The sequence below is a fragment of the Saccopteryx bilineata genome, chromosome 2 (assembly GCF_036850765.1).
Source record: "Saccopteryx bilineata isolate mSacBil1 chromosome 2, mSacBil1_pri_phased_curated, whole genome shotgun sequence".
NCBI lineage: Eukaryota > Metazoa > Chordata > Mammalia > Chiroptera > Emballonuridae > Saccopteryx > Saccopteryx bilineata.
Genome location: NC_089491.1, coordinates 227,207,808 through 227,223,300, shown reverse-complemented (window position 1 = coordinate 227,223,300; position 15,493 = coordinate 227,207,808). Strand labels below are relative to the sequence as shown.

The 15,493-nt window shown below is 47.0% G+C and overlaps 1 protein-coding gene across 4 annotated transcripts in view; it reads left to right on the top strand.

Annotated features, from left to right (window-relative positions):
- DOP1B (DOP1 leucine zipper like protein B) overlaps positions 1-15,493 on the top strand; it is a 103,598-nt gene that overhangs the window by 17,040 nt on the left and 71,065 nt on the right. For all 4 annotated transcript variants that reach the window (XM_066259422.1, XM_066259421.1, XM_066259418.1 and 1 more), the window contains 2 exons: positions 13,707-13,888; positions 14,208-14,378. In XM_066259422.1, the coding sequence (XP_066115519.1) occupies positions 14,242-14,378 (137 nt within the window). In that variant the 5' untranslated portion in view covers positions 13,707-13,888; positions 14,208-14,241. The remainder of the gene's footprint in view (positions 1-13,706; positions 13,889-14,207; positions 14,379-15,493) is intronic.

The following is a 15,493-nucleotide window of genomic DNA, read 5'->3' as shown; positions in this document are numbered from 1 at the left end:
ACATGGAGATGTTTGTCAAGGTAGGTTGCCAGAGGTGGAGTTCCTGTGTCATTGGTCATAGATTTGAACCTGTGGACACATGAGTCAGTGTGTGGACTTTATTCAGAGCTCCAGTGTTTAAACTTCTGTGCTTCCTAATGTCTTCATCTGGCAGGACCAGGTTCTGAACCCAGCCTACCCACTCGTCTGTTTTAGAACCTTTCTACTGTTCCCTGGTTGTTTTCTTCCGCATCAACTTTAGAGTCATTTGTAAGGTTCAGAAGTCTCTTGGAGGTTGATTGGTATTAAGTAACAAGATAGAATACTTTTTTTAAATTTTTTTTTGTATTTTTTCTGAAGCTGGAAACGGGGAGAGACAGTCAGACAGATTCCCGCATGCGCCTGACCGGGATCCACCCGGCACGCCCACCAGGGGTCTACGCTCTGCCCACCAGGGGGCGCTCTGCCCACCAGGGGGCGTCGCTCTGTCATGACCAGAGCCACTCTAGCGCCTGGGGCAGAGGCCAAAGAGCCATCCCCAGTGCCCAGGCCATCTTTGCTCCAGTGGAGTCTCGGCTGCGGGAGGGGAAGAGAGAGACAGAGAGGAAGGAGAGGGGGAGGGGTGGAGAAGCAGATGGGCGCTTCTCCTGTGTGCCCTGGCCGGGAATCAAACCCGGGTCTTCTGCACGCCAGGCCGACGCTCTACCACTGAGCCAACCGGCCAGGGCCAACAAGATAGAATACTTTGAGAAGAAATGCCTTCTTACACAGCTGGGCCCTCCCACTTAGAAATGTGGTAGCTCTCTTCATTGATTAAAAAGAATTCACTTATGTCCCTAAAATTTTTTTTTTATAATAGAAAGAGAAACAGGAAGGGAGAGAGAGGGGAAGGAGAAAGATGAGAAGTATCAACTCATAGTTGCTTCACTTTAGTTGTTCATTGATTGCTTCTCATGTGCCTTGACCTGGGGGCTCAGGTCAAACCACTGACCCCTTGTTGAAGCCAGTGACCTTGGGCTTCAAGCCATTGACCTTTGGGCTTAAGCTAGTGACCTTGGGATCATATCAGTGATCCTCCACTCAAGCCAGTGACCTTGTGCCCAAGCCTGTGACTCCATGCTCAAGTTGGCCAACCTGTGCTTAAGTCAGCGGTTCTCAAAGTGTGCGCTAGGGCGCACTGGTGCACCCTAGAAGATTTCCAGGTGCACCCTTTGGTATTCCAGAGAAATATGTGCCTGTTGGGGACCAAAAAACCAACAGGGTTTTTGGAGTTTAGATTTTTGGGGGACAGAGGTGTGGGGAATTGGCTGTAAGCTGACAGTCTGCCCAATCCCCCACCTCATTTGCCTGATTAGGTTGCAAAAGGCTGTTAAACTGTGGTGCTGGATTGTTAACACTACCCTCCATGTTCCCCAGAAAGACTGGAGGCAAGTTTCTTCTATCCTTTATTTGGTGTAAAGTTAAGATGATATGTATGGTGGGGGTTTTCTGCACTTGGTAAAATTCTTGGGTTGCCTTGGAAATGTGATCAGAGACCATTGATTTGCTAATGACCTCACTTTGCCCTATAAATAAAGCAAGATGGGGTTTTGGGGCTTACTTTGTTCTTGCCAGCAGCAATTACAGGGCCCTCCCGACCCCGTATTTTCTTAATTCCATGTATTTTCTTAATTCTGCACTGTTCCCACTTGGGACCTGGAATTACTAGCTGTGCTGGTTTGTGGCATGTGCCCAGATATAAAAATAAATATAGTTACTCTATTATACCATTTTATTATGGAAATACCACTCTTTTTGTTAACACATTATTATTATATTTATTATTAACACATCATTGTATTACTTTTAGATAAATACACCCAAATAAAATGGATAGATTTCTCAAAAAGAAGCGTAATATTGAAGAATTCAATTCTGGAAGTGAGCAAAAGTTAAGTGTAAATAAAATAGGACTTGAAGGCTGACGAGCAGAATTTAATTTATAGCATTTTCCGTCACTTAACACTGAACAATACCATTGGATTAGAAACCCATCCATGGAAGCTCCAAGTGATTTTGGTTTAACATTAACAGAAGAAGAAGAACTGGCAGCTATATCCACTGATCATGGATTGATGATTAAACATAGGAATTGTCTCTTGAAGCCTTTTGGATTTCTATAAAAAAAGAATATGCAGCAATATCTAAAAAAGCTTTGAACATTTTACTACAATTTTCAACATCCTATTTATGTGAATTAGGATTTTCTACCCTCAACACAAGAGTAAAAAGAGAGGAATTCTTCAGTGTATTGACGGGAAATGAGAGTTTGCCTTTCAAAAAATTCCCAAACATTGAAGAAATCATGAGGACACATCAGGCTCATGTTTCTAATAAACACAAGAATGAAAAAACTTAACACATTCGCGCCGGGACCTGCTGAATTTACTAAATCTTACTAAGAATGTATCTATATATATAAAAAGATAACTTTTTTGTCATTTTTAACTTTTTAACCCCTTTTTTATGAATTCGAAACTCAGAAAATGTAACATAAAAATGTTTTTTAATGTCAGAATAAATTTAATTTTGTATTTATTTTAATTACCATAAGAGCATACTTGGACTTTATATTTTTTCTTTAATATTTGACTTAATTATTATAATATTTCTCAGAAATTTGTATATAGTACACCTACAATTATTTGTAGGATTTTAAATGAGCCCCAACTTCAAAAAGTTTAAGAACTACTGGCTTAAGCCAATAAGCCTGCACTCTTAAGTTGACAACCTCAGAATTTCAAACCAGGACTCTCTGTCTCAGGTCGGCACTCTATCCACTGTGTCACCACTGGTCAGGCATGTCCCTAAGACTTTAATTGTTCTTATGTAAGTTCTTCATGTTTCTTAAATATATTGGGTATTTTATACACGTATTCTATTTTGAATGGGATTATTTCCCACTATATATTTTAACTGGTTGTTGGCATGTAGGAAACTATCAATTTACAGATTTGGAAAATGGCCATAGTGATCATGTTGAGTTCTTCAGGTAGACAGGCATATCATCAACCAATCCAGAGTCTGTGTTTTTTTCTCATATTTTGCCAGCGTTTTCTGGAGCGGTGTTAAATAATAATGATATCATCAGAGTGTTTGTTACAGCATTATCTGTAACAAGTCCAAAACTTCAGCACCACCTGTAAGATTGAAGTTTATGTCTCGCTCATGTATCATTCAGCATAGTTTTCCAGATTGGACAGTTCTGTTCCATGTGCTTATTCTAACAGAATCAGACCAGGGACTCTGCATTTTTAACACATGGCTCCCTAGGTTGCTCCTTCCCCACCCCTCTCCTTCACAGGAAGAGGGAAACGTGCATAAACCTTCGTGGGATGTGTTACTTACACTCCTATCTCCAAAGAAGAAAAATATGCCCTGGCCGAGCATCCAATCCCAGTTACAACCCTTTCCATGGAGGACAGCAAGGTTGGGGTGGTCGGTTCTGCCCCTAACCAGCACGCGTGCATTTTAATGGGCGTGCCTCTAGTGTTTCTCCACTATCTCAGCCCCGCAGGCTCCATAGTGTTGCTCCTCTCATTGAGGATCATTTTGTTCCTTACTTGCTAACTCGAATAACATCTTATCTCTATACAACAAGAAGTGTATTTCATCCATTTCATTGCCTCATCAGTTTGGAAAATGCTGAATTGCTTTTTTCCAAGCAATGGAGTTCTGCCTCACCTTTTCCTCGTGTGGTTTTGGTGATTACTGTACTCAAGCCAGATTCTCCCCACGCCTGAGATGGGCCTTGTCAGTATTTTGGAAGGTTTGCTGATTCAGATGTGGCAGGAAGGAAGGAACACTGAACTTGGCAGCAGAGCACCTGGGTTTATGTTCAGGGTCATCACTTCTGAGTTTGGGGCACACAATGCTGGTTGCCCACCCAGCAGCCACTCCTCCTCCTTGTCATAGGAACCCAGCTGTGTTGAGGGATAAGGTCGTGATGTGCTACAGGGTGGGGGCCCCCACATCCCAGCCCCAGCATCAAATATTGTTGTTCTAGGACTGAATCCTGTTAATTCTATTGTCCTAGGCAGGAATTAATTTAGATGTGGGCACGTGACCAGCCCTGATCCATGCAATATGACCAGCGGCTTCTGGAAAAGATTTCCCCTAAAACAGAGAGACAGGAAAGGAACCAACACTGGCTTCCCTCCTCTCTGTAGCTGTGTGAGGATTGAGCACCTGAATGTGTGGCAGACATCTGAGGCCATGAGAGCAAAGGCTCTGGTTAAGTCAGCTCATCGCTGACAGCAAATAAGCCCGAGAACGCTTGGGTCCTTTTATGATGCCCTCAGCCCCTCTTGACCACACGTATGCTGCTGTACAGCAGGCTGCCCAGCCTCTGCACTGTGGATATCTGTGATGGGGCAGGGGTGCTGCCCTGTCCACGGGAGGGTGTTCATCAGTGTTCTGGCTTCTGTCTATTGGATGCTGGACACCCCCCCCCCCGCCCCCCGCCGCCACTGTAACATCCAGAATCATCGCCAGACTTTGCCGGGTGTTCCTGGGGGCAAAATTTCCCCAGTTTGGGAATCACTGCTCTAGACTTCTAGTTGTGAGCAACACATTTCTTCATCCAGACTTGTATAGTTGGATAGCCTGTCCTTTATGGTTGGAAGCTTCGTCACTGAGCTGGTGACCCTGGTCCTCCCTTGACCTGCCAAAGCCTGTTTCCTCTGAGGGCTGATGCGGGCACACTTGTTTCTCAACAGTAAAGGTGTCTGGTTCTCAACAGTAAAGGTGTCTGTGTGTCCTTAAAAGATGCAGGATGTCCTGTGCTGATCCTCGCCCTCGCCGTCTGCACAGGAGTGGTACTGGCCGGTGCCAGGATTCCATAGAGAAGCTGCAGAGAGGATTAGCTGTCTCTCCGTCTACACAGCCTCTACCCCAAGTACAGAACCTCTGTTGTATTTCTAAGCAGGTCATGTTCTTCCAGCGCCAACCTTATGCCAGCGCGATCTGGCTCTCAGTTCTCGGGGTCCAGGAAGTTCTATAGCTGCTGGGTTTAGAGAGAAGGGCCAGCCTGGGCTTGAACTGATCTGGAACTGATCATTCCATTCTGCGTGACCTGGGCTGGCCGAACCAGAGCACCCTGGGAAAACATGACCCGAGCTCTAAGCAGCCACTCTGAACCCAGCCCACTGTAGCACCGCGGATTGGGAAGGGCCGCTCTATGCAGGGATGGGTGACGTTGGTCTCATGTAGCCAGATGTGAATTCAGAAGAATACTGACTTCTAGCAGAGCGAGTTTTGGAGAATGGAGGCTGTTTGGGCTATGTAATAAAAATCTGATCCCAAGATGTTCTTTTCTCTTTTCTGGCTCTGAATTTAACAAGTTGACTTCCAAAATCATAGACTCTTGGTTGGTTTGTTAAAAATATCATTTGTGGCCCTGGCCGGTTGGCTCAGCGGTAGAGCGTCAGCCTGGCGTGCGGGGGACCCGGGTTCGATTCCCGGCCAGGGCACATAGGAGAAGGCACATAGGAGAAGCGCCCATTTGCTTCTCCACTCCTCCCCCCCTTCCTCTCTGTTTCTCTCTTCCCCTCCCACAGCCGAGGCTCCATTGGAGCAAAGATGGCCCGGGCGCTGGGGATGGCTCCTTGGCCACTGCCCCAGGCGCTAGAGTGGCTCTGGTCGCAGCAGAGCGACGCCCCCTGGTGGGCAGAGCGTTGCCCCTGGTGGGCGTGCTGGGTGGATCCCAGTCGGGCGCATGCGGGAGTCTGTCTCTCCCCATTTCCAGCTTCAGAAAAATACAAAAAGTATATATATATATCATTTGTATATGAAGTCAAATTTGTTTAAGCAAAAGCAGAGCATGTTTCTATACATTGCATCATGTAGCGTCTTTATGGTACAATTAACTTTTATTGGATCCCTGGTTTGTGATTATAAATTCTTTAATATTTCAGTCTGGCCTGTGGTGGTGCAGTGGATGAAGCATCATCCTAGAACACTGGGGTCTGCAGTTTGAAACCCCAGGCTTTGACCGGTCAAGGCACATATGACAAGCAATGAACAACTAAAGTGAAGCAACTATAAGTTGATACTTCTTGCTCCCCTCCTCTGTAAAATCAATAAATAAAATCTTAAAAATTTTTTTTCTCTTTTTCTCTAGAAATCATTTAATGGGGTGACATGGGTCAACAAGAGCACACAGGTTTCTGGTGAACATTGCCACAGCACCTGAACAGTTGATTGCACTGTGCACCCATCACCCAAAGTCAAATCACTTTCTGTCACCATCTATTTGTCCTCTTCACTCCTACCCTCACTTTCCCCCCAATAACTACCTCCTATCAGTGTCTGCGAGCCCCACCTATGTGGGATATACAAATAAAATCTTTAAAAATTTTTTGTTAATTCTTAAGTATTTCAGTATTCTCTGTATTGTGTGTTTCAGGGTTTAGAATATGTTCTGAAGGGTGTCTTTGTCCCACACATTCATTTTCACGTGTTTTAGACCTTAGTATCTTGACTTCCTCTCATCATTTTCCATTACTTCTAAGCCTATTGGCCCGTAACCCCCAAAACAGAGTAGTTCCCTGTAGTGAGCCCCTGTCACGTGCTTGTCATCCATTGTTTTCAGATCTGTAATTCTCCACAGTCCCTGCCATAACCCCTTGTACTGAAGAAGGCACTGGAGCTCAGATTTGCTGGAGGCCTCCCAGCTCCATGGACAGCATTTCAGTTCGGCCAAGTCCTATGAGGCCCACAGGAGGTCAGGGGCGAGCATGTAGGTGTCCAGGAGCCCTGAGCAAATGTGTTGCCGTCAGAAGCTAGTGAACTGTGAATCTGGACACACGGGAAGTGTGACAGTAGCTGTCCATGGTTTCTATATGGGAAGACCAGGAACACGGGTGTCAATGAGGCTGAGTAGCTTTTACAATCTGGATGTTGTGATAAATTTGGAAGGGGATAAAATACAAAGCAGTGTCAAACCTGTGCTGCAGGTAGTCTTCTGGGACAGCATGTCGGTTCCTGGGTTATCTTAACCAAGAGATGGAGGGGCCAGGACGTTCCCGTGGTGTGTGCCTGTGCATGTGCCTATGTGTGCGTGCGTGTAGTGTCCTACTGCCCTGGGGAAGTGGAAATATAACTCCTTTTTGAGTCTGGCCCACACGGCCCGATGGTGAGCACGTGGCAGAACATTTTCTGTGTGCAAAGCTGGCGTGTCAGTGTGTGCTGGTTACTTGTGGTGGGCTGTGCAGCTGATGGAAGGTGGGGCCTGGCTGATGTGGAGCCTCTGCCCTGTCGTGTCTTCCAGGATTGCCTTTCTGGGCTCTTTTTCACGTGCGAGACCAGCAGAGCCAAACTGGTCAGAATGAGTCTATGAAACTGCCAGGTTCTGGGTTGTTCCTCCTGACATTCGGTTGGTACCAGCTTCACATCGGCTGCCGCTGCCCCCATCTCTGTGACCTGGCCTGGAGGAACTGGCCACCTGTCCCTTTTGTCAGCACTTTGTCACCCTTCCGCAGGTAGATGTGCTCACCCTGGGGCTATGCTTTCACCTAGGGCTCTAGCCTGGTGTTTGCCCAGAAAGTACAAGTTAATATTCACTGCAAAAATAAGGTAAAGTTGATTGAAAAGAAATAAACTCTTTAAAGAAAAAAAAATGTATTCTGATGCAGAAGGTAAAGGTAACCAGAGTACCCTGCTTGCTGGGATTGTGGAACACAGCTGTCGTGACCGGGTTGAGAGCTAACTGATAGGGTGCTCGGCATGCAATACCATGACAGTTCAGTCGGTGACGTTTTTGAGACAGATGCTCCTTATTTACAGGAGTCAAACAGGTGTCAACCCCACTTAGATAAGAGCTAACCTCACTGGCTACCTGTGAAACCTAGCTCCACATTTTACTGGCTTCTCCAGCTGCCTCTTGTCACCCACCCTCTCCCTCCTGACTTGGCACAGTGGCTGGGTCATTGCCATTTCAAGTAAGGCATGGCACCCTCTGCCATTGGCACTTGGCCTTCTTGAATTTGGGAGGTCTTGGCCCGTCCTGTTACAGCCGAGTGTCTGTTCTGTTTCCATTCTTTCTAGACGAGTGCTATTGTGGCCCTCAGTAAGTACTTAGTAATGAGTATTCAAACTGCTGCCACCTGGCCAGCCTTACTCACTGCACGGCTTCGCTTCTGTGGCATGAAACCAACATCCTGGTAAAGCTGACCGGCTTGCAGAAAGAAGACATGCTGGTACTTTACCATTTGCTTGATGAGAGACATGCTATTAAATTGGCATGCATATGGTACATTTCTTCGTAGGCGAGCATCTGGCGTTCAGAAGTCAGCACTGCCACTGTGCTTTGCGCTCTTCTGGGCACTTGGAAACATTTACAATCTTCCATTGCAGGCTAAAGCATTTTAAAATCAAATGTAACTTCTCCACATCCATATTGTAAATTTTCCTTCTTAAAATTTTTTAATTGTAACAGAATATACATTTATCATCTTAATTATTGTAGGTAAAATATACACAACAGAAAATATATTGGATCAGCATTTGAATAATTTTAAGGGTGTGAAATTACTTTTTTTGAATCCGTGGTCTGCCCTTTTGGAATTTTTAATCGTGTTTCTTACATAGAACTAAGTTGTGGGGAGAGTCCTGGAGAGCATCAGACTGCGTAAGGCCAGAGGCAAACAGGGAAACAGGTGTTGTCTGGCAGGGTGAGGAGCACACTTCCCAGTCTCATTAATGAAGCTCAGATGTGGCTCAGGCTGTTGTTTTTTTTAAACTTGTATTTTCTTATTTTGTTTAAAGGGCAAGCTGCTGAGCCCATTAATACAGTGAGTTAAAAATGTTATAATTATACGGTCTACTGGAAAGTTCTGTTCATTTTTGGAATAAAACAAAATACAAATTTTTCTTACCGTCAATCAACTTTATTAAATAATATAATTGCCATTATTATTAATGATTTCTTGCCAGCATGAGGGCAATTTGTATATCCTGTTTTTGAAAAATGTTTTATCTTTTGGTGCGAAGAATTGAACTAGCGCTTGTTTGATATCGTCTTCATTTTTGAATTTTTTGCCCTTCAAAAAATTTTGTAAGGACAAAAACAAGTGATAGTGGGTGCTAAGTCCGGGGAATATGGTGGATGTGACAGAATTTCCCAGCCTAGTTCTGCAATTTTTTGACGAGTCCCCAAAGCAGCATGTGGCCTGGCATTATCATGATGCAGTATGATATTCTTCCTATTGAATATCACCGGCCTCTTTTCTTGGACTGCTGTCTTTAAATTATCCAGTTGCTGACAATACATCTCCGAATTGAGCTTTTTGTTCGATTTTAAAAGCTCATAATGTATTGGTCCTCGAATGTCCCACCATATACACAACATTCTCTTATTCAGAGTCAAATTTGGTTTAGAGGTGGAAGGGCTAGGTTTTCCAGGTTCACAATATGCCTATTTCCTTATGATGTTTTCGTAGGTAATCCGCTTTTCTTCCTCAGTTATCATCCGGTTCAAGAAGGGCTCGATTTTGTTCCAAGCAAGCAGAGATGTGTGTATGACGAGTCAATCATCCAAATTCTTCTGACTTAATTTATGTGGCACCCATCTTGAATATTTCCACACCAATCCTATCTTCCAAATATGGTCCGAAATGGTTTGCTGAGCTGAATTAAGCCTTTCTGCGATCTTCGATGTTGTCAGAAAAGGATCTTGCTCCAACATGGTCTTAACAACATCGTCATCAATCAAAGACGGTCACCCAGATCAGAAAGGTCGAAATCACCTGTTTCGAATTTTTCGAACCATTTTCTGCATGTCCTATCAGAAACTGTACCTTCACCAAACACTTTCAATAAATTTCTCCATGCTTCTGTAGCATTTCTTCCTTGTTGAAATTCGTAAAAATTACAGTGGCGTAAATGAACTTTATCAGTAGCCATGGGTACACTATCGCTTCACACATAAGACTAACGTGAATCAACTTTGTTTTAGTTAATTTGCTATGTCAGTATGTATACATTAAGTGATAAAAATAGAGAGGCACATATGCGCCAAATAAACATGTACTTATGTGTCGGAACTTGTGATAGAAACGGACAGAACTTTCCGGTAGACCTGATATATGTGTGTGTGTGTGTGTGTGTGTGTGTTTTGTATTTTTTTTTTTTTTTTTGTATTTTTCTGAAGTTGGAAACAGGGAGGCAGTCAGACACACTCCCGCATGTGCCCGACCAGGATCCACCCGGCATGCCCACCAGGGGGCAATGCTCTGTTGCAACCAGAGCCATTCTAGCACCTGAGGCAGAGGCAATGGAGCCATCCTCAGCGCCTGGGCCAACTTTGCACCAATGGAGCCTTGGCTGCGGGAGGGGAAGAGAGAGACAGAGAGGAAGGAGAGGGGGAGGGGTGGAGAAGCAGATGGGCGCTTCTCTTGTGTGCCCTGGCCGGGAATTGAACCCGGGACTCCTGCACGCCAGGCCAATGCTCTACCACTGAGTCAACCGGCCAGGGCATAATTATATATTAATTATAGTTCAAGGAATGCTTTTAAAAGAGTATTGTACCAGAAGTGAAATAAATAAGGGAGTTTAATGATAGTTTTTCCTTTCTGTTTAGCCCTTTAAAAAGTGATTTTGAAAGCATGGCCCTTTTTTCCCTTCCCAATTAATTTGTTCTCCTGAGATACTTATTTTATAGTTGCAGAAGAACATGGCTCAGTTCTGTGTGTGTGTGCATACGTTGTTTTTATTCAGTGGGCAGTCACTTTGGGTTTCTGGTTTCCAGCAATGGGCCTTCCTGGAGCCATTCTCTACTTTTCCTCCTGAAGAAGGGTCCTCCCAAAGCAGAGTGCCGGGCTGGAGGCTGGGAGGGGGAGGTGGGCAGGGGACGCACCCCGGGCTGCCCCCGGCCCCACTGCGTCCACTCTGGAACAGCTGGTAGAGGTTGGAGAAAATCAGGGGTGTTCAGGTAGAAGATGGGACTCAGTTCACAATGACTACTTGGCTAATGAAGAGTTAAGCCTTATATGTAGCAGAGGCTGAGCCGAGTCCCTGGGCTGCTTCTGAATTTGTTCAAAGGAGTTCCATTTTCTCTGGTCAGGAGAGAGGTTCTTAGTTCAGCCAGTGTGCGAACATCACACACATTGATGCTTCTCATAGCTCAGCTGACAAGAATAGTTGCATGAAACCCAGTGTTTCTTTCTTTTTTTCTCTTTTGGTGGTGATAAAATAGACATCACGTAAAATTTACCTTCCTAACCATTTTTGGGTGTACAGCTCAGTGGCATTCAAGTGTATTCTCACCGTTGTGCAAGCATCACCACCATCTATCTCTGGAACTTTTTAATCTTCCTGAGCTGAAACTCTGTACCCAATAAACATGAACTCTCTGACACCCCCCGCCCCCTCCTGTCTCTGGCACCAACCGTTCTGCTTTCTGTGTGAGTTTCCCTGCTCCAGGGATCTCATGTTAGTGGAATCATACAGTATTTGTCCTTTTGCCACTGGCTTATTTAGCATAATGTCTCCAAGGTTCATCCATGTTGCAGCGTGTGTCAGAATGTCTTTATTTTCTAAGGCTGAGTAATATCCCATTGCACCTATGGACCACATTTTGGTTGTTTCTTTTTTTTTTTTTTTGTATTTTTCTGAAGTTGGAAATGGGGAGGCAGACAGACTCCCGCATGCGCCCAACCGGGATCCACCCGGCACGCCCACCAGGAGGCGATGCTCTGCCACCTGGGGCGTCGCTCTGTTGCGACCAGAGCCACTCTAGTGCCTGAGGCAGAGGCCACAGAGCCATCCTCAGCACCCGGGCCAACTTTGCTCCAATGGAGCCTTGGCTGCGGGAGGGGAAGAGAGAGACAGAGAGGAAGGAGAAGGGGAGGGGTGGAGAAGCAGATGGGTGCTTCTCCTGTGTGCCCTGGCCGGTAATCAAACCCGGGACTCCTGCACACCAGGCCGACGCTCTACCACTGAGCCAACTGGCCAGGGCTGGACCACATTTTGTTTATACGTTCATCCACTGCTGGGCACTTGGGTTGTTTCTGCCGTGGAAAGCAACAGGTGACCTTGTTGAAACTAGATGATAGTGATGTTGCTGTTGGACCTGGTATTTCCATATGATTGAAAATGCCCAACACAAAATGCGGCATTCCCTGGGCATCTCCCGGTTCCTTTCTGCCCAGCCAGACCGTCTGCCAGGTTGTCCACACTGTCAGTTTGTCCTCGCTCTCCGTCACAGCTTGTGTTTCAGGTCGCCCCCTGCCTCGATTGTTTGTGTCATGGTTTTATTTTGACATAAGCAATTTAAGTATTCTGTTGGCTTTACTTTTGTTTTTAAGATGTTAGACTCTTATAATATTTTAAAGTATTTCTTGATACTCTCTCTTTTTTTTTTAATGTTTTATTGAGTTTGAGAGTTCAGTTAGACCACAGGCTGCTGATGGAAAACATTCTATTCCCCTTACTTCCCACACAGTCTCAGTGTTTGTTTTAGAGGTGGGATTGTTTTGTTTATAAAAAATAAAGCTGTCTTGTGCTAAGACCAGATGGTCCCAGGGCCAGTGGCTCTGACACACGGACAGAGGGCTGTTGGCGTTGCCATGTCTGCAGCCTCTGTGGGGCGGCCTGCTGTGTTGTGGGCACAGGGCTGATGGCAATAGAGAGGGCCAGACCTGCCCTCAAGCGGACTCCGTCCCAGTCGGACTGTTAGGCATGGAATCATCAGGACAGAGTTGTAAGGCATGACAGATGTGCACATGGAACCCAGTGGAGAAGAAACTAAATGTGGGAGGGGGGCCATTGTGCCTCCATGAGAGGGTGCCTAGAGGGATTTATATGAGGAACATTAGCGAGGTGAGTGGGAAGGAACGGCGTTAGGGGGACAGCGAGGAGCCACAGTGGGTCTGTGTCATTTTGGAGTTGGAGCCGAAGCAGGCAGGACTCTTGCTGTGCAGGCCTGTGAGTGGCTTTCCTAAGAGCATGGACTTTACCCCATAGGCCTTCAGTAAATATTTGTGAGTTATGTACACCATGACGGACACTTAGTATTATTACAAGCCTGAGTCATGAGGACCCACCCAGCGCTTGGTGCCTTGATGATCATGTAAATTGCTCACACTCCCGGTACAGCAGATAGCCAGGGGTGCTTTAGCACAGACAAGGCCTGTGTCCTGCTTGGGATCACACAGCCCTGGAGCCCACAAGGGTCTGTGTTTCCGCTCTGGAACCGACTGGTGAAGATTTCCCGGAGTCACAGCCTTGAGGGGTGCCCCACTCAGAGCCACTTGACTATGGTGGGGTGATTCTGACCTGATCCTCTCCATAGGCAGAAATCTGGGGTCTTCCATGGTGCACAGAGTCTTCATAGGGATGGGAGGCCACCTCATTCCATGTGACCTTCACCTGTGCATAGGTGCCCATGTGTGGCTGAGAACCTGGCCTGATGGGGACAGAGCCACTTTGAGGGACAGTTTTCCCTTTCTCTTGAGTCTGGAGCCTGCTTCATCCCCAGTACCACTGGGTATGTCCCCAGCACCATTTCTGGAGCCTGGCTCGTGGCCCCCCAGGCCCTGTCATACAGTCCCTCTGTCATCCTGTCCTGTCATGTCCCATCTCTTACAGCCACGTGAGGCCTGCTGGCATCTTCCAAGCCTTGGCAGGCTTCCTCTCCATTGTCAGCGTCCCCACCCTCTTCCTCAGGTGTTTCTCCTCTTGTTTTCCAGGCTCTGCAGAGTAACCTGCGGTACTCCCTACTGCCCCGACGGCTCGTCATCAGCAAGCGCCTGGCTCAATGCCTGCACCCTGCCCTGCCCAGTGGTGTGCACTTGAAAGCCCTGGAAACCTATGAGATTGTCTTTAAAATTGTGGGGACCAAATGGCTGGCCAAGGATCTGTTCCTGTACAGGTAGGCTAGCTTCGCCAGCACTCGTTTCTATTCATTATCCAAGTAACCCGTGCTTTAGTCCACAAGATCAGTGATCAATAAACTGGCAGAGCTTGAAGGGGAGTGCTGTGGCTTACCACCGGGAGCATGGCCCCCAGACAGTTCTGTAAGGGGTGTAGGGCCCATGCTGCCCAGTGGCCTGCTCTTGTTAACAGTCCGTCCTGACCATCTGAGGACAGGCAGGTGTCTCCCTCTCCAGTGAGAGGGTTGGCTGAGTGTCTGGAACCTCTGAGTAGGTGTCTCATTTATTCACTGCCTTCTCCTCTCTTCTCCCCCAAAGCTGTGGGCTATTCCCACTCTTGGCGCACGCGGCCATGTCGGTGAGGCCTGTGCTGCTCGGCCTGTATGAGAAGTACTTCCTCCCGCTGCACAAGCTGCTCCTGCCCAGCCTCCAGGCCTTCCTCATCGGCCTGCTGCCGGGCCTGGAGGAGGGCTCGGAGATCTGCGACAGGTGGGTCTCAGCGTGCGGCCTGCTCCACCCCAGCTCGCCTCATCCTGGCCGGTGGGCCCTACCGCCTGTGTCGTGTCACTGCAGTGTGAGCATCTGGGGGACGGTGCAGAGAAGCATGAAGCAGGGCGAGGGGCAGAAGTGGGGTTGGTGGTGTGCGTTTCTGTGCTGGTCTCTACTGACCAGGTATCGTGGTCTCCTGGGAGCAGCTGCATGTACAGGTGAGAAGACAGGGAAGTTTCCCGGAGTCTCAGCAGTGACAGAGATGGGGTTGTGACCCACGAATGGTGGATCCCAAAGTCCCTCTTCTTCCCACTGCACGAGGATGCTCCTCAGTAGAGCGCAAGGCCAGTCTCACTGACTGGTGAGACTTGAAAAGGTGATGCTGAGCAGAAGAGCTCGACACATTCTAGCCACATCTGGGGAGTCTGTAAAGCCAACGTGTAAATGTCCACGCCAGTTCTGTGGTCACTACTTGGGCACGGGAGAGAGTGAATACCCATTCAGACTGTTGATATGCGCAGTGTCCTGTTTCTCTGGAGAATTGGTGTGAGAGCACATTTCCAGTGTAGTAGCTGTCTCCGTGGCACCACAGTAATAACCTCTGTTCACGTGATTCGTTTTCAGAGCCCTCGTGCAGCCGACTGGGAGGTTTCGAAACCTCTGCACTTGCAGTAGTTTCTGTTTGACTACACAGCCCAAATTGTTCCAGGCCAGAGTCCCCAGTCACAGCCCCTTTGCCTTTGACCAGAAGGGTGGGGTGGAATCAAGGAATCAATCCAGCACTTAGAGTGTTCCCCTGAACTTAAGGGAACCAAATAATCAGAATGACTTGGGCGAGTGTGCTGGTGACCAAGGGTGCGTTTAAATCACGAGCATCTATGTTGGGATTTGACAGAGCTAAGCAGAAACTTGCACTTGACCACTCCAGCTTCACACAGAGCACACTGTAGAGCTTTCCATTCCCCATGCAGAATCCATGCTCACAGAGGGTAGAGTTGCTGGGATCCACTTTCTTAGGAACCAGTCTATCTTGTTGCCGTTGTAAAACCTGGCCACCATGCCCTTGGCTGCACATGGTGAAGCTGGGCTGGTGTGTGGTTAATGAAAGGTCACGG